The sequence below is a fragment of the Oculina patagonica genome, chromosome 3 (assembly GCF_052425735.1).
Source record: "Oculina patagonica isolate OP01 chromosome 3, crgOcupat, whole genome shotgun sequence".
In the NCBI taxonomy this organism is placed as follows: Eukaryota; Metazoa; Cnidaria; class Anthozoa; order Scleractinia; family Oculinidae; genus Oculina; species Oculina patagonica.
Window position 1 is genome coordinate 19,639,776 of NC_135760.1, and position 18,588 is coordinate 19,658,363.

General features: G+C 42.3%; 1 protein-coding gene across 6 annotated transcripts in view; it reads left to right on the top strand.

The window, feature by feature from the left end:
• Positions 1-18,588, top strand: part of LOC144645251 (uncharacterized) — a 109,137-nt gene that overhangs the window by 34,822 nt on the left and 55,727 nt on the right. For all 6 annotated transcript variants that reach the window (XM_078504737.1, XM_078504736.1, XM_078504738.1 and 3 more), the window contains exons 11-32: positions 31-90; positions 672-1,274; positions 1,599-1,628; positions 2,105-2,737; positions 3,205-3,261; positions 3,446-3,997; positions 5,187-5,819; positions 6,483-6,512; positions 7,046-7,687; positions 8,190-8,258; positions 8,537-9,169; positions 9,538-9,564; positions 9,957-10,496; positions 10,919-11,005; positions 11,339-11,953; positions 12,773-12,853; positions 13,310-13,948; positions 14,192-14,233; positions 14,901-15,449; positions 15,936-16,016; positions 16,611-17,246; positions 17,606-17,659. In XM_078504737.1, coding sequence (XP_078360863.1) covers positions 31-90; positions 672-1,274; positions 1,599-1,628; positions 2,105-2,737; positions 3,205-3,261; positions 3,446-3,997; positions 5,187-5,819; positions 6,483-6,512; positions 7,046-7,687; positions 8,190-8,258; positions 8,537-9,169; positions 9,538-9,564; positions 9,957-10,496; positions 10,919-11,005; positions 11,339-11,953; positions 12,773-12,853; positions 13,310-13,948; positions 14,192-14,233; positions 14,901-15,449; positions 15,936-16,016; positions 16,611-17,246; positions 17,606-17,659 — 7,293 coding nt within the window. The remainder of the gene's footprint in view (positions 1-30; positions 91-671; positions 1,275-1,598; positions 1,629-2,104; positions 2,738-3,204; positions 3,262-3,445; positions 3,998-5,186; positions 5,820-6,482; positions 6,513-7,045; positions 7,688-8,189; positions 8,259-8,536; positions 9,170-9,537; positions 9,565-9,956; positions 10,497-10,918; positions 11,006-11,338; positions 11,954-12,772; positions 12,854-13,309; positions 13,949-14,191; positions 14,234-14,900; positions 15,450-15,935; positions 16,017-16,610; positions 17,247-17,605; positions 17,660-18,588) is intronic.

Consider the following 18,588-nt stretch of genomic DNA (forward strand, 5'->3'; position numbering starts at 1 on the left):
AATATATATCTTCTTATATTTTTCCGTCAGCTCAAATTACCACACGGCCGACCGTCCGTCCAACCAAGCCGTCTCCAACAAGAAAACCAAGTAAGTTTGTTAAAAGAATACTACTGTTCCAAATGTAGGTCTTGCTACCCAAATTACATTCTTTGAGAAAGCTGGCAAATGTTTGCAGCATCGAATTGTCAAGTAATCTCTAGTTTATAGAATACAACAGACGCTCATTTGAATGCTGTACAACTCTGTGGTGTTAGAGGTTTGTTCTTTGATAAAGTGCATATCATTGTTCATCGTGGCATGCATTTAATTAAGAAAAGCTACTTTCCAACCATAAGCCTGATTTTGGAGGCTAATCACATGGCAACCTTTCTACACGTTTCGGTTTTGCTTTACTTGTTTCCTTTTTTTCTTGTTTCTTTTGTTTGTTTGTTTGCTTGTTTGCTTGATGCTTGTTTGCTTGTTTTCGTTCTTTTTATGTTCTCATGTTTGCTTGCCTGCTTGCTAGCTTTCAAGCCTGCTGGAATGAATGTCTCTTTGTTCGTTTCTTTGTGGTTACAGTTGAACCTCTCTTCACCTGGAGACAGAACTGTCCTTCGTAGAGAGATAGCCGTTGTTATCCGTTAGTAGAGTTTCGTCCATATATTCTTAACCTCATTGTTTTCTGACAGGCTTCCCTCAACCCATCGCCATCTACACACTGGATCGCAAGACTCGTGCACGTGACATTAGCCCAGGCAAAAACATTCCCGGCCGAAGCTACAACATCCGGTACGCTCCTGGTCCATACGGCCAGCCTGGCGAGTCAACAGAGTTCTTTGGTCGCCGAAACAGCTACATCCGGTTTCCCAACACGGGAAGACTGGACGCCAAGGACTCGATAACTCTTCTAGCCTGGGTCCTACCGATGAGGCGTGGTCCAATCTTTGAGTACTTCCGTGGAGTAAGGTTCTGGGTTGTGCGCTCCGATACCTTATACGTTCACTTTATCCGCAGGAACGGGCGACGTACACGTGTGTTAATGAAGCGGCGTCTTAAACCACGCCGTTGGAATTACGTCGGTGCTACGTACAATAAACGAACTGGCATAGCGACTCTATGGCTGGATTCGAGGCCAATATTGACGCAGAATATCAAACGTATACAATTGGCGACCAAAACCACTGCATACATGGGTGGAAGATTCCGTGGGCGTATCGCTTGTATGCAGGTTTATTCCGAGGCCCTAACCGGACCTCAGATTAAAAAGGTCAAGAACCTTTGTAATAAACCAGGTAAGCCGTAAGATACTCTTGAAGTAGAATGTGCAAAACTCTCGTAAAAGTTGTAGCACAAAGATGCCATATTAAATACATTTCTAGGCAATAATGTTTCTCACTTAATGCTGGGTTACTGTCACAAGACTATTATGGAGCAAATAAACGATTTAATTTCTATCTCTCTCACACACAAGCGCTTTAAACCGCCTCTTTATACTCTTACTTCTCTTAATACTTGCTCTTTAGTTTTGTTGTTTTGTCTACTGAATTATAAACTTCATTTTATTTCATGTCTTCTGTGAATTTCAAAGGTACTAATCGTATTTAAACTGTTTGTAGGTCCTTATACACCAACAACACCTTCCCCTGGTAAGTATCCGACTTCATTTTTATTCCTTTGTCGTGTGAATTTTCGCAATTGCCACCAGACCATACAGCTCTCTCGCAAAGTTACGGCACGTTGCATTTTGAGCGGCTTTCAATCGAGTGTCGTAAAGCCAAATCAAAGTTGTCACTCTGGCCAATCACAAAGGATGCAAACAATCTAGTGAACCAATCAAAACTCGAGGCAAATACATGTAGCCGGTACGAAGCGCGGGAAAACGTGCGCGTGCGAGTCACGATTGGTACAAGGCGAAGTAATGCAAAACCAAAGTTAACGCGATTTACTTTCGATACTCAAGTGAAAGCCACTCTATTATGTGCAGAAATAACTTAGTATCTTGGACAGTTGATTGGTCGTGCAAACCATTACGAGACTGCTTAATATCCGATATGTAACGGGGGTGTTGTGAAACTTTCAACGATCAACAGTTTAAATGGTATATTTTTTTCTGTTCTACTAGCATTGCCTCCGGCCATGGCGTTTTATCCCTTAAACGTTCGCTACAACACCCGTGACGTCAGCAGAAGTAAAAACCCATCAGGGCGCATGGCAAATGTGCGACCTGGTCTGGGTCCAGACGGAAGGCCTGGTGGCTCATTTAGGTTCAAAGGTCGTTCAGACAGTTACATCGAGTTCCCTAACAAAGGTCGTCTGGACGCTAGAAACTCCATCTCTATCCTGGCTTGGATCAATCCAGATGGTCCGGTTGGCCCAATCTTCAATTACAAGCCTGACGGGTTTGGCGTGCACATGTGGATGGTCCGTAGACGAGTTTTGATGGTACGTTTCGTGACGCGTACACGAAAGTTTACAGCGCCATTACATACAAACCTTATTAAGCCCAAGGCTTGGAATTTCGTCACTGCTACCTATGATCAGCGTTCGGGATATGCCCGATTGTATATCGATTACAAAGAAGTTGCTCAGAAAAGAATCGGGCGGATCCGACTGGCTACGAACTACCCAGCAAGGATGGGAGCCCGCATTGGGGACAAGCGGTATTTCCGTGGACGAATAACTTGTGTGCAGATATACGACGTCCCACTTCGACCAATACAAATCAAGGCCGCGAAGAGACTTTGTTTGAAGACAAGTAAGCAAAGATACCTTTATGTTTGAAAATGATGCTAGTTAATGTTTAACACTATTTTTTCAATGCAAATTTCTCAGGATTGTTTGAGGTCTGTTTCGTGGAACATTCCTATCTTTACTTCATCAGTCGATGGAATGATTCATGGAGCAAACACGATTAATTCACTGACTAATTGATGATTGATTGATTGATTGATTGAGTAATTGATTGATTGATCGATAGATCGATTGATTAATTGATTGAGTATTACGATCGATCGATCGATCGATCATTTATTTATTTATGTATTTCATGACTGATTGATCAATTGATCAATCTGGCGATTGCTTATGGTATATCATCAAAAGAGAATTATCTTTTCGTTAAAAAAGCTTGGTCCTTCGTTAAACAACTTCATTAACTTTGCCGTTAGTTTTACGTTGCCGTTAGTTTTAACTAACACTATCATCTTTGTTCTCCTTAAACAGAGGTTATAACCACACCTACAACACGGCCGACACCTACCAAGCCCACCCCACCAAGGCGTAAGTTACCAAGTTTATCCCAAGCATGATATATGCTCAAGACCATTCGCTATGTAGCGTTATTCAGGCGTTTTGAGTAAACCTCCTGTGACAAAATTCAATTCACAACGTCCTTCCCCTTACATTTTTTTATAACAAATTGGAAAACGTATTGCTTAACATTTATCTTCACTTTTTTATCCAGCTTGCAGAGCGAACATGGATCTAGGATTCCTTATTGACAGCTCCTACAACTTGCGACGATCAGGGCGAGGTGCTTTCAAACTGCTCACACGATACATGGCAAGACTTCTCTACTCGCTACGAATCTCCTCTCAAGAAACCCGCGTAGGCATGGTAACATACGCGTCAAGACCCAGGCTCCTGTTCCGGTTTAATCGGTTTTACAGGGCATCTTCCATGCTATCAGCCATACGAAGAATCCGACTGCAGCGGGGTCGTCTAAGGATAGGGAGAGCTCTGTATTACGCTCGCAAATACCTGTTTAGAGGAAGGCGCCAATGTGGACGAAAACGCGTCCTCGTGGTGTTTGCAAGTGCACGCTCAATAGACAGGGTGCAAAGAGTGGGGCGCGTTTTAAAGCGCGTGGGAATTGAAGTATTCGTAGTTGGTATTGGTCGAAGATTTAGCAGGAAGCAGTTGTTCAAGATCGCTACAAATGGACTGCACGTGTTCACGGCGTCTTTGAGGACATTGGCTGCAGTACTGGATACCATACGAGTCAAAGCATGCTCAGGTATTGTATTAGTAGTATAATAGTAATTAGACTAAGTGGGGCACAATTTAGGAAGGAATCGGGCAAGTCATTTCAAAATTTCGAGCACGATTACTTTCTGAATTGTATGAAACGAGGTCCAATTACTAATTAATCGTATCGATAACAAAATTCGAGGTTATGATGTCTTTAATAACCTTTTTCTTGTCAAAATTCAAAGGTAAATTCAATTGTGGTTGTACAAACAGAAGGAATACAGGAAGAAAGAACCCATTTAAATGCACGTGATTGGCGCGCGAATGGCGAAGTTGTCCAATTACAGGTATCCGATTTAAAGTTGTTCAATTTGGATACCTGTCTTTGGAGACCCACGTGATCGCTCGCCAATTACGCGACAAATAGATGCGCTCAGACCAATCAAAATCGAGGATTTAGTTATAGATACGATTATGGGTTTAATTTACGGGCAACAGGGGCGTTTCTAAACATGTAGTCGTAAGGATCGCACTATTCTGCCAGAATAAAAGTCTCTAACCCACCGATTGGACGTTGTTGTACATTTGATAATAGCAACCTTTACAATCTAGCAAAAAAAGTTCAAAGGATATAACTAGTTTAATGAATTCTGCAAGTAGTTTTACTGTAATAAGCAATACAGCGTCACTTTACACAACTCTCCAAGTTAACTTTTTTCCTTAGTGGCCATTTGGCGACTAACTATTTATGTGAAAGCGTGAATGAAACAAAATTTTACCGCAAACGTTTTCCCTGGAAAAACGCAGTGAAAAAATCAAAAAGAATAAAAAAATATGCTTAAAAACCTAAAAATGATGAGGTACTGATCTCCAGTAGGTTTAAATAGTAGAAAAACTAATTTTTCAAAATTAATCCATGACATACAGAGCATGTTAGTTCGGATGATAGTTTGCTCAAGCTCCGGAGCAGTCATCTTGTAGTCGCCATGATGGCAACTTGTTCTACTATTTAGTCGCCAGTTCTTAAATTCTAGTCGCCATGGCGATTAAATGTTCGCAACTTGGAGGGTTGTAAATACGGATAATCTACTTTTTGAGCCACCCTATTGGGAGTTTGTCCAATTTTTTTATGCATTTTCTTTCAAACTTAGCTTAAAGTCTTAGCTTGATATTTCCAATGACCTCTAAAAGTTCTCACCTTTTAATTTACCAATTGTGGCATATTTTTTCTTCAGTAACCGGCTCAGCAGCTGCTAGAGCTATATACCCACTAAATGGCGTGACACGAGGACGAGACTTGAGCATAAACCGTAACAGAGCTGCCAGGCTTGTCAACGTCAAACCAGCACCAGGTCCCGATGGCCTTCCTCTTGGCTCGTACTATCTCCAGGGCATCGCGAACAGCTACATATTCTTCCCGAACAAAGGCTGCCTGGATACAAAGAACTCTCTCACCATAGTCGTGTGGGTCTACCCTGAAGGTAGCGGACCGATCTTCCACTACTTCCCACGCGGCTGGGGGGTACATCTTTGGATGAAAAATCCCCGCACACTCCTGGTGAAGTTCGTGCCAAGGTCCCTGCAAACCATCAGCGTTGTTACAAGCCGGAGAATCAAACCTAAGGCCTGGAACTACATAGCAGCAACTTACGACTACGTCACAGGCCTGGCTACTCTGTGGAATGACGCCATACCTATCTCTCAGAGGAACATTGGAAAAATCCAGTTGGCGACCAATTACCCAGCTATATCAGGGAAAAAGCCCCGGGATCGACGACTGTTCCGCGGTCGAATAGCTTGTCTGCAGATTTACGATAGAGCGTTGAATGGAAGACAACTCAGAGGTCTCAAAAAGAAATGTTTCAGAGGTTTGTCTTATTTGTGTTTTTGTTGCTTGTTTGTTTGTTTGTTTTCTGAACCACAAACCGCACTTCCATAATAACAAATCTACAGTGCATAACTTCCCAACCACGCATTTTGTTGAATTATAAACTTCATTTTCAGGGCTCAAAATATTTTTCGGACCCAACACAGTCATAGCAATACTTATTCTTTCTTAATCCCTTTTTCCAAAATGTGATCTTCTAAACTCAAGGTGCGGCTTGTCTAGCTTTACGGTAATAGCCTATTAAGCTAAAGTTCAAAAAGTTGTTATAAACTGGTACAACTTATTTTTCGGGTGTTTAGTTCTTATTTTTAAAACGAGCCATGTGCATAACTTGTCAAAATGACCGGCAAACCGAAACTTTTCTGGACAAGTTGTCACCTTGGTCGGACATTGCCCGTTGACTGGCCGTTATTTTGAACCCTGGTTTTACTCTCATTTAAGTTTCATTGCCTTACGCTACACTACTTTGCTGCTCTAATTACTTTCTTTTCTATCAACAATGTAGTTTAAAATATCCAGAAATTACAACAATATGTTCAGAGGCTTGCTTTATTGATTGGAAGAACTTGTGATAGTGTACGTTATTTAAATTTTCATTTCAATATTGATACTGATATTTTGAGTTTGCTTTTTCCTTCATTAGCCCGACCAACACCTACTCCTCCACCACCAGGTGAGAACAACATGTCTTGTTTTCGTTAAACAAGAGTTGAATTGTGGTTTTTAGGCCTTCTAGTCAAGTCAACATTGCAAATTACTTAAGTTTATCTATGTTGTCTGGGCATATTTCATATACTCCATGGCATACCGAGGGTTGTCACAGGTCTGGAAATACTCAGGGAAAATAAAATTTCTCAAGGTCAGGGAATAAGTCAGGGAATTTTCCCCTTTTGAGTCAGGGAAAATTGACATATTGAACGAAAAGTCATAGAAATTCGAAAGTTATATCACCGCTGATTTAATACCATTGAAGGCTGGAAGAAATATTTCAGGACAATGTGATCTCAGTGATTAACAAATTTTTTTTCTACTTTGGAAATGGAGGCTGGAGGCTGCAACTATAGTCTGACAATTTTTAAGCATTTTTGGTCAGGGAAATTTGATTTTGTCACGGAAAAGTCAGGAAACTTCGAAGAACTGTTGTCTGTGGCAACCATGCATATTTTATTTCTCGCCAACTCACACATCTTCTTTAATTTATTTTAGTTCTTCCTCTTCTTGTCGCTGTTTACCCTCTGGATAGAATCAATGGAGGACGTGACATCAGCCCGCGCAGATGCCCAACCGGAAGAAGAGTCGGCGTGAGAATCGGCCCAGGCCCAGACGGACGAAAAGACGGAGCCACCCAATTCTACGGGAACCGTAACAGCTACATAGAAATTCCAAATAACGGAAAACTGGACACGGTAGCGTCAATTTCCATTCTGACATGGGTTTACCATGAGGGCATCAAAGGTCCTATTGTTAACTACAGACCTGGCCCTGGTTGGGGTGTCCACTTATGGATGGTGGGACCACGCACGTTATTTGCCAGGTTCGTCCGCAGAGACGGCGTGTTCACCAAGGCGGTAGTCGTCACGAGCAGAAAGATACGTTACAGGGCGTGGAATTACATCGGTGCCACGTACGACTACAAGACTGGCGTTGCTAAACTGTGGGTGAACTCGAGGCTTCTTGTGGTAAAGAGCATTGGACGATTCCGATTGGCTACAAACTATCCAATCAGAATTGGTGCGCGTCGCGGCGACAAACGCTACTTCAAGGGAAGGATCTTCTGCGTGCAGATTTACAGTCGCGCGCTTAACCGGAAAGAAATTTTGGCGGCTAGCAAAACGTGCTTCAGGCCATGTAAGTAGTTTTGTGAGTTATACCTTAACTAAATAACGTTAAAATTTAGGTGCGTTGGTCGTTACTAACCTCAGAGATGAGATTCGCAGATTTGAACAGTGATCTAAGTTTCCCAGGATTTGGTACGAAAAAGTGTACAGTCATGCCCGATGACTCGTAGTTGTATTATTCCTATTGCTTCTCTCGGAATTACGAGGTTGCCAAGAAGACAACGCCCACTTTACGTTGCAATAAATTAGCCCTTTGTTTAGCGCCTAGAGGTGAAAAAGTTAGTGGCCAACGAAAGCTTTTAATTGCATTAGAGCTAACATCAGGAATTAACTCTAAAATGTTTGTTTTTCTAATATAAATATTCCATTTAAAATAGCGATTTAGAAGCGATAACCACGAGGTAATAGTGGCGATAGCTTATTATTATCCATGTTTTTATTTGTTGTGATATGTTGTCTGTTTGTTGCATTATTTGACCAAGTAGTGAATTATTTCTTGTTTTCTTTGACAGTGCCTTCAACCAAACCGACACCAAAGCCGACAACACCAAAGCCGACAACGAAACCTACAAGACCAAAAGGTAAGATGAATAAATGGATAATGTTCACCCAGGTACAAAGGTGACTTCTATTATACCCAAATAACAAAAACTAAACAGTGACTGAAACCGTGACTTAATACAAAGTTACCTTTAAATACCTTGAAAGCTGCCATTTGTGGCAGACAAACCTTTCTAAGCGCCATTTCACTTCGTGCAGTACATGGTTCGTGTTCGTTTTTCCTCGCAACATTTTTAATATACGCGCTATATAAGTTTCAGGCCCTTTATACGCCTACTGATTTCTCTTGTTATTTTAGGACCATTTAAAGCTTCAGCATTCTACCCATTGACATCTCGTACAAGAGGCCGAGACATAAGCGTGTTCGGCAACCCGCCAGGAAAACTGGGATACGTGCGCTCGGCACCAGGCCCTGACAAGTTACCAGGTGGCTCGTACCAGTTCTATGGACGCCGCGACAGCTACATCGAGTTCCCAAATCGCGGGAAACTCGACACAAGAACATCAATCACAATTCTGGCGTGGATCTACCACGAAGGTCGCGCTGGTCCAATCTTCAACTACATGCCGAACGGCTGGGGCGTCCATTTATGGATGGTGTCGCCGCAAACGCTATTTGTACGTTTCACGCGTCGACAAGGACGAAAGTCAACGGCAGCGCTCTCTGGCCGTGTGATAAAACCACGAACATGGCAGTACATTGCAGCTACGTATGATTATATTACAGGATATGCGAAGTTATATCTTGATAGTAAATTGATAGCACAAAGGAGGCTCGGAAGGATTCGACTTGCCACGAATTACCCGGTCAGAATGGGCGCCAGGATAGGAGACAGACGGTATTTCCGGGGACGAGTCTCGTGCGTAATGGTGTTTGATGTCGCGCTGAATCCTAACCAGATTGCACGCAGGAAGAAGCGGTGCTTTAGACGTGAGTTTTTGTCTGTCTGTCTGTCTGTCTGTCTGTCTGTCTGTCTATCTAGTGTCTGCCTGTCAGATTGTCGCTTGCTCGTTCGTTCGTTTGCTTGTTAGTTGGTAAAATATTTAGTTAGTTTGTTTGTTTTTTGTTTTCTTGCTTGCTTGTTTGTCTGTTTGCTGGTTTAATCTCTTTACTATTATTTATCGAGGCAACAAACCTATGCTTTCACATTGGAATTCCTGCAATTCGTTTTATGATAATTATTTCAGAATCGAAGGAACTTTTTTTATGAAATGAAGAACGACATTGTTCTCGACTAGGTCCAGTGAATTTTTCGGTCTGATATAACTAACCTTTTCCTTAATTTTCGTCAAATACAGGTGGGCCGCCAGGACCAAAGGAAAAAGGTTAGAGCGCAATCTGTTAACTTGATATGTTCGTTTTATTATAACCATCCACAACAGGAGACAATTGACTATAGTCAAAAGGCTAAACAGTTATTTTCATGTAGAACTTAGTGGCTACCTAAATAAATTAGAGTTTCTACAGAATAAAAATTGCTCTCGCAGGAACACAACATTTTTGACAATTGTGTCCAAAAAAGTAGCTTGGCTTCCTTGAAAACCACAACCTATTAAAATTCGTAAACCAGTATTTTCTAACTAAATTCCAAGCACAAAATTGGTAGACTTTCTCCAGAAAAAAAAATGAAAATCAAAGACTTAAATTAGTAACGTTTTATTTCTTCACTATTTTGTTTAATATTATTAATGTTCATATGTTTTATTTTTAATTTCAGTTTGCAAACCCAAGATCGACCTTACCTTTGTAATTGACGCTTGCAGCGAAAACGATCGTTTCACCAAAGCTAACTTCATTCGAGTCAAGAACTTCCTGACTCGCTTAGTCGGCGAGTTCCGTATCTCGGTAAAACGAGTTCGAATAAGTTTGGTATTGTACGCCCAGTCGCCCAAACTGTTAATCAGCTTCAGCGCCAAAAAATCCTACATCATTCGGGTCATCAACAACATGAAACTGGTGTGCGGCGCACGCTATACCGGGGCTGCGCTGCAGTACTCTTACACGAACATCATACGACGGACCTCCAGGAAAAGGGTCCTCGTTTTGATGACCACCGGGGCGTCTAAAGATGACGTTCGCGGCGCAACCGCGTTGCTACAGCGGTCAAGAGTGGAAACGTTTGCTGTGGGTATTGGAAGGCGCTACAGTTTTAGTGAACTACAGTACATCGCTACTGACCGCCGACACGTGTATACAGCCGCCTTCAGGAATCTTGAGTCTGTTGTCACCTTGATGAAAAAGAAGATCTGCAAGTCAGGTTGGTAACATTCTCTGCTTAAGAAGATATGCTTCTCTTAGTTTTAAAATTATTTTCTACTCTGTTATTGATCTATTTATTCAATCATTTAACTCTCTAGTGATTTAGAGAGAAAGGGACATCCAATTTCTCCTAAAGAAAAACACCACAATAGGTTGCACATTCGTGAAAGTCACGGGCATATTAAAAGGACAGACCTTCTAGGAAACATTGTTGCTGCAATTCATGTGATTTGTGTTAGTAACTGAAAGTTACAAAACAATAATATCCGTCTGCTGATATACTTTTTCAAAAATGAGAAAGATATGAAAAAAAAATGAAACTAGAAAAAATAAAAGATTTTGTCGATAACAAAAGCAAGTTTTTGTTCATCCATTAAGCCTTGTTTTCTACTCAGTAAACTTGTTTATGTTTACTTTCAGATAAATTTATACCACCCGTGAAGCCAGTCAAACCCTACCCCACCAGGCCGCCGACGCGTCCGCCGACACGCCGTCCTTCTAAGCCCGGTAAGTGACCACGTTGTTTCCATTTGTTGTTATTGCTGTTGTTGTTGTCTTTGCAATAGAGACCTTCAGATCGGTGTACGAGTACAAGTACAAGATCGAGGACGAGTAGGAGCCCTCACTTCTCCCTATTGCTGACCAGTTGAAAAGGGTCAGTAAGAGAGATTGGTGTGGAATATGACAATTGAGGGCAAAAGGTTTCGGTTTTAAAAGTCGTTCTCGTACTCCTATATGAAGGTCCCTAATTATTGATATAGCTCATACGCAGATAAGCGTCTGTCAGTAGTCAACTGTTCCCACGCTACTCAATTAAACATTTTCCAATTTATTCCTCAGGACCTGCCCGTGCTCTGGCCATTTATCCTCTCCAATCTCGCACCAGAGGAAAAGACGTCGGTCTCTATGGCAACCCAGCGGGTATTCTAGGCTATGTGAGGCCCGCTGTGGGACCTGATGCACGACCAGGAACGTCATACCAATTCTACGGCCGTAGAAACAGCTTCATCCGATTCCCTAATCGCGGTCGTTTGGACGCGCAGAATTCTATTACCTTACTCGCTTGGCTTTACCCAGAGGGCCCGGGACCAATCTTCAAATATGGCGTCGATTTCTCCGTCAGAAAGGGACGCAGTTTGTCCATGCGAATCATCCCGCGTGGATCACGAAACACCAGAATTCGCCCACTGAGAGCGCGTAGGGTTCTGCGGTATCGTAGATGGCAGTTTGTAGGCGCTACCTATGAAGGGACAACGGGGCTAACAAAGATCTATGTTAACGGAAGGCTTGTTTCTAGTAAGCGGCTGAGAAGAGTTCGTCTTGGTACTAACATTCCTGCAATAATGGGAGTTGGAGGACGCAGATATTTCCGCGGTAGAATCTCTTGTATGCAGGTTTATGGAAGGGCTTTGTCAAGGTGGCAGATCATCAAGCGCAAGACAAGGTGCTTTAGAGGTGGGTTATGACTCTTGTGAATAGTCCCCGGACGTTCAGTGATGTTTCTGTGTAATGTTTACCTGGGATTTGGTTTAGCCAACTATGTCAAATTAAAATGATTTGAAAAGTGATTTTTTGAATTAGCTATGGATCCACAGGGTGATGGGCACACGGTCAATTTTATATTATTTGTCTGTTCTCGTTTAAACTTACTAAAAGCGTACGAGCAACTTGTGTACTGTTTGTGTTCAACTGACAAACCAGCGTAATTACTCCTCTGCGTGTTTTCGTGCTGAATGCCAGTTATTGTGACTTCCTTCTTATTTTGAAAGCAATCCAAACCCTTTTTTGCCATGTTCCGAGCTTAGCTTCTACTTTCATAAAAAGAGGGTATCCCTTTACTCACGTCGATTGTTACAGAAACTTGAAAGTCGCGTCATTGGTGAAAATTTACTTTGTTACTTTCACTAACCTCAGGTCGTTTATTCTGTCACTCTTATTATGTACCTTTATAACATTATCGTGGGAGGCGCGGTGGCCTATGGTTAGCGCGCTCGACTCCGAGTCGAACGGCCCGGGTTCGAGGCCTGGCCGGGGCGCTGCGTTGTGCTGGGCAAGACACTTTACTCTCACAGTGCCTCTCTCCACCCAGGTGTATATGGGTACCGGCGAACTTACTGCTGGGGGGTAACCCTGCGATGGACTAGCATCCCATTCAGGGGGGAGTAGCAATACTCCTAGTCGCATGCTACGGAAACCGGGATAAGCTCCGGTGTATGAGCCTCATGGCTCGGACACAGACTTAACCTTATAACATTGTCGTACATTGCGTTGTAGGAGTGAGGCCACTCCCTGCTCGGCCGAGACCTCGTCCAACACGTCGTCCAACACGACCACGTAAACCCCCAGTTCGGCCTGGTAAGGAAAAAGTAAAAGGATCCGAGAAGGATTCTTGAGTTAATCAATAAGTAAACATTTCTTGCCCTCAGATTAAAGAATGTTTGTTTTGGATGGTTTCCGTCCGATCGATAAAGCACATGGTGAAACCCAAATCGCTTAGCATGCCCGTACTTAGTTAATCATTATCATACTCTTTTTTTTTTTTTTGCTCTTATGTTTTTTTTATCAGTCACATTCATCTGTCCGTACGGAAGAGCGGGACATATATCCCGACCGGATGTCGTAGTTGAAATCTTATCTTTGGCCAAATAATTTCTTGCCAGTCTATACGTGGGCCCCTTTTTAGGTCAACCATAACACTCCACATTACAAGTCATATCCTTTTACTACCAAATATGTGTATCAGTTAAACTAAGCTCACTAAAGTTGACTCAACGCAAATCACACATTAATGTATATTTTTTTTTATTTTAGTTGTTCGTCCTCGAGCACAAGCCGTTTTCCCACTTACCTTACGTACACGTGGCCGCGACATCAGTTTATACAGCAATCCCGCGGGAATCCCGCGAAGCATCAGGTACGTACCAGGCCCTGATCGAAGAGCGAACACTGCAACACGATTCCTTGGTCAAACAAACAGCTACATCGAGTTCCCCAACCGCGGTAGACTGGACACAAAACAGTCCATCACCCTCTTAGCGTGGATCTACCACGAAGGCCGCGCTGGACCCATCTTCAACTACATGCCGAACGGCTGGGGCGTGCACTTTTGGATGATTTCACCTAGGACGCTGTTTGTACGCTTTACGCGCCGTAAAGGACGGCGTTTCACCGCGGCTGTGACAAGTAGGAGAGTCTTACCGCGTCGATGGCAGTTTGTAGGAGCAACGTACGATGGTAGGACTGGAATTGCTAAGTTGTTTGTCAACAGGCGTTTCGTAGCGAGTAGACGCGTCGGAAGAATACGATTGGCCACTAACTATCCCGTCAGGATGGGAGCCCGTGTGGGCGATAAGCGTTACTTCCTTGGTCGCATCTCGTGTATGCAGGTGTATGATCAGCCCTTGACGTCATCGCAGATTCTACGACGCAAAAAGAGATGCTTTACAAAAGGTAACATAAAATACAGACAATTTGCTCGAGAAAAAGAATCATTACGTTTCTTTTCAACTGAAACTGCTGCCATTGGCAATGCCACTGAACAGTTTTATTTTTTATCTATAAATTCGTTCGGAGATATCGTTATTAGCTACAGGAAACTGATTGATTGATCGATTTATTATTTAATTAATTTTTGTAAGTCTGTTCTTTGGAGAAAAAGTCAGACATACAGAGACATTTTTGTTGTTGTTTCAGGCCCTGTAATTGTACCACCAGTAATTCGCCCAGCTGGACCAGGTGACTACTGTTTGTTGTTTGTTTGTTTTTAATTTTCCTTTTTGTACCTCCTGTGTTAATTGAGAATTATTTCCCTAACTAGAACAGAGGCTTATTTATTATGTCTTTATCTAGCCTGGAGCTTTTAAACCTCCGCCCTTTCTCGGCGCTCCCCCTCGCCCGGGCGCTCGCCCCTCCCCCCAAACAGTCCTTTATCAGGGATGGCCGGCGATACTTGAAAAGATTAGCCTAAATGGTCTAAATCAATCTATTGCTCAAGATTTTTTTCTTTATTACTGCAACTTGAATATCCTTGTTGTTTTGTAGCTTAGAATGACCTATTTGCTTTTTTGTTTTGTTTTGAATCGTTTATACCTTAGAAAGATAATTATTTTAAAGTCTCTTTAATTATGAAGGTACTTTCTACAACATAAAATATGAATTAAATATCATGCCGTACCCACTAAAGATGAAGTGATGTCATTAAGCACACCACAAAATAGTACAGCACCAAAAGCCTAAGAACAAGTGTATTGTTAATGTTTTCTATGCATGGTAGGGTTTCAAACAAACGAACCGTTAATTCCTCTAGACGGTCTTCTTATGGCAAACACTAAAGAATACTCTACCATATGACTATGACACATGACACTACTGTTCATGGTTTCATTTCTCCTTTGCTTTACAGTTTGCATTGCCAAGATTGACCTGGCATTCGTAATCGACGCCTCCGGAAGCATCGAGGCCTCGGGCAGAGGAAACTTTAAACGTTGCCTCAATTTCGTCAAAAGATTAGTCGCTTCCTTCAAAATCTCAAGGAAATACACACGCGTCGGGGCTGTTGTGTATTCCAGCAGAGCACGAAAAGTATTTGGCTTCAACAGATATAACAAAAAAAGGCTTCTCATGAAAGCCATTGACCGTATACCGTACTTCCGAAGAGGCACAAGAACGGGCTACGCATTGTCGTATGCTCAGCAGTATCTGTTTAAGCGCAGGAGCAGAAGACGTAAGCCAGTTTTGATCGTGATGACTGACGGGAGATCTGGTGACCGAGTGCGCGGTCGAGCCCTGGCACTACATCGCTCAGGAATCGAGACATTTGCTGTTGGTATCGGCAAGAAGTACGATATCAGACAGCTCATACAAATAGCGTCAACCAAGAGGCATGTTTATGTGGCGAGATTCAGGAATCTACCTAACATTGTGCGGGTGATTAAGTCGAAAGCTTGCAAAGGTATGTTATCTCCAGTTGCGGATCGAGTGGTGCACAGCAGACAAGGAAAAGGGAAGGCAATACGCCCTTTGCTTGCTAGAAAAAGGGGGAGGAAAGGAGCTACGTTAGGCCCTTTCTTGCTCCAATTCGGGAGGGGGACGGGGTGTTGGTCAGCTCTAATGGCTTTTTAAGCAGGGCGCGGCGCACAAATCGTCAATTGGAGTTTTAGAATGGCCGATAGAATGTATGACCGCGTTTAAAATTGACTGTTTTTATTGCTTTCAATTCTGCTTCCTATTATGCTGCAACCAATTATACGTGATTATTTGTTCCTTTGTTAATTTCCTCCTTTGTTCGGGTTTACCTTTTTTAAGAAGTGCCTACGACTAACCCCTTACTATTCTAACAATTGTAATCTGCTTAAACAACACCTACGTAAAACTTTTCACAAACCCTCATATTTATTTCCAACGTTTGTACTTATTGTAACTCCTGATTTTGTTTCAGCTGTTAAACCTACTGCCAGACCCCCAGTGAGGCCTCCAGTCAGACCTACAGCCCGACCAGTGCGACCAGTAAAACCCCCTCGTAAGTTCGGCTTAGTTTTTTGCACGGCAAAATCAGTTTAATTGTTTTTACTTCAAAAACCTTAGCGATAATAAAGTCCTGCATGAATAAGACGAGAAAAGTTCCTCAAACGTTCAATCCGTAGCGTTTTTTCATAACTCGAGTACCGAGAAAATGATGATAAAATGAATAATAGGTATCGTACTACTTTGGATATCGTCCGCTGATTTGTCTCCTAATTTTTTTCACCGAGGTGTGAGACTGTAAACATTTTGGTCATTAAAGACATTTTTCATGTCAATTCCCATCAATTGCACTAATTCTTACCTGTGAACTATGAAAGGATCACTTTGAAATTTTTGTACTTAAGAATTGAAAGTAACACACAAAATGTTAGTAAAGTAACAATTGAGAAGCGTTCATTCGCCTGATCACTAATTTGAAAATGCTTTTCTTATAAACCACGAAAACGTACGCTCTATATACTTGTACACAAGAATATCTATGAAGATTTATTTCCTTTTTGTTAAACTTTTGAAGTTCAAACGTTTTGCAGCTATCACGTTTTCACTGTTTTGATTCGATGATAAGCATCAGTTTTCCCGCCATTTTCAGGTCCCGCACGCGCCTCTGCCGTGTACCCTCTGACGTCACGAACACTTGGTCGCGACGTCAGTTTGTTTGGAAATCCGCCAGGAATCCCCAAAAACGTAAGACTTGCTCCAGGCCCCGATAAGAAACCGTATGGCTCCTATCAGTTCTTTGGTCGGTCAAACAGTTTCATCGAATTCCCAAATCGAGGCAAGATAGACACTAAGCGCTCCATCACTCTCTTGGCGTGGATCTACCACACAGGACGCGCGGGACCCATCTTCAACTACATGCCTAACGGCTGGGGTGTACACTTTTGGATGATTTCACCGAGAACGCTATTCGTGCGGTTTACGCGCCGTGGAAGACGCCGCTTCACCAAAGCGGTGGTAAGCAGGAGAGTCGCACCCAGACGGTGGCAGTTTGTCGGTGCAACGTACAACGGGCGAACAGGGCGAGCGAAGTTGTTTGTTAATCGAAGGTTCACAGCGAGTAAATACATCGGGAGGATAAGACTCGCGACAAACTACCCGGTAAGAATGGGTGCTCGTATTGGTGACAGAAGGTATTTCCGAGGACGAATTTCGTGTATGCAGGTGTATGATCAGGCCCTAAAAGCAAGACAGATCCTGCGCCGAAAGAGGAGATGCTTTAGGAAAGGTATGCATCGATTGTTAAATATTTCTTAAAATACGTACGTATAAACGGGCATTTCAACGTCTTTTAAGTTTGATCCGTTCTGCTAATCTTACTATGTTGGTACACTGTGGCGACGAAACATAGCAGTTTGAACGAGCTATGGTTCGTTCTTTAAGCAGACAGCCGTGATGCGTACGCGCCTTAGTCTAGCAGCCGCGTTTTGGCGCGATAATCAAGTAGCTTTCCTTCTAAACGTTACATTACTTTCTTTTCTTCTTTAACTTTTTTCTAAAATGTCCATGATTTCCTTGGATATCTAGATGTTCCAAGTGACACAAACTTATCACAGCGGACAAATCTACCTTTTTTCCTTTAAACAGGTAAAGTCGTCATCCCTGGTGTTCCAAGTGTTCCAATTCGTCCGGCTGGAAAAGGTATTTTTATATCTTAAAATTCAATTCTCTGTCTTATAACGATGACTTTCGTAAGTAAGGTGGGCACTCATAATTAGTTATCTTTGAACTCTGTGCGTTCTGATTAGGTTCTTAAACGCATTTCCCAGTTTTGTTTAACTTTTCCCGTGGCTATTTAATGGGATGACAAAAAGCTAAGCAACCAGTACCCACGTAACTGAAATTATAATTGGAAGCAGCTCGATATACATCAAGTTGAAATTTTCTTGAGGATATTTTAACGTATTTTTTCGATAATTATAACTAATCGTACCTTTTTGGTACGCTTCGGCGGCATATCAGGCGAGTTTGGTCTAGCGATGGTTCGTATTTTGGCGAGACGCAGTCGAGCCAAAATACCCATGGCGAGACCAAACGAGCCTGATATGCCGCCGAAGCGTACCAAAAACGGACGATTAGGTATTTACCGTACTCAAATTCAGCCAAAAAATTCAGTTATATTTATCGCTCTGTTGAAGCCATGCTTGCAAGGTACGAACTGCAAATTGTGTTGACTTGGTCTTCAACACTTTTACCAAGTTCCTCCTTTGCCTTTTTTCCACTCGTTTGTTAAGTTTCATTCTCTAATTTTCAAAAACAAAATTAAGCGAGAAATTTGGAAATTCCGACTCCATTTTTTTAAGTCTGAATGTCTCAGTACTCGTCGGCAAACATCGCGAAATTGGCGAGCGCGCTCAAGTTTAGTTTTGGCGGGAATGTTTTTCTCTTTTTGTGACCGCTAAATACTGCTAAATTTAAATTACGAAGTTTTGTTTTATTAATAAAACCTCTTTTCAATTCACTGTACAGTAACAATACTTAACTTCAAAGTGACCGTGATATGGTGGCATATCAGGTCAGTGACTTGATATCGTAGGATATCAGGACAGTAGATCGCGCTTCTGATTGGC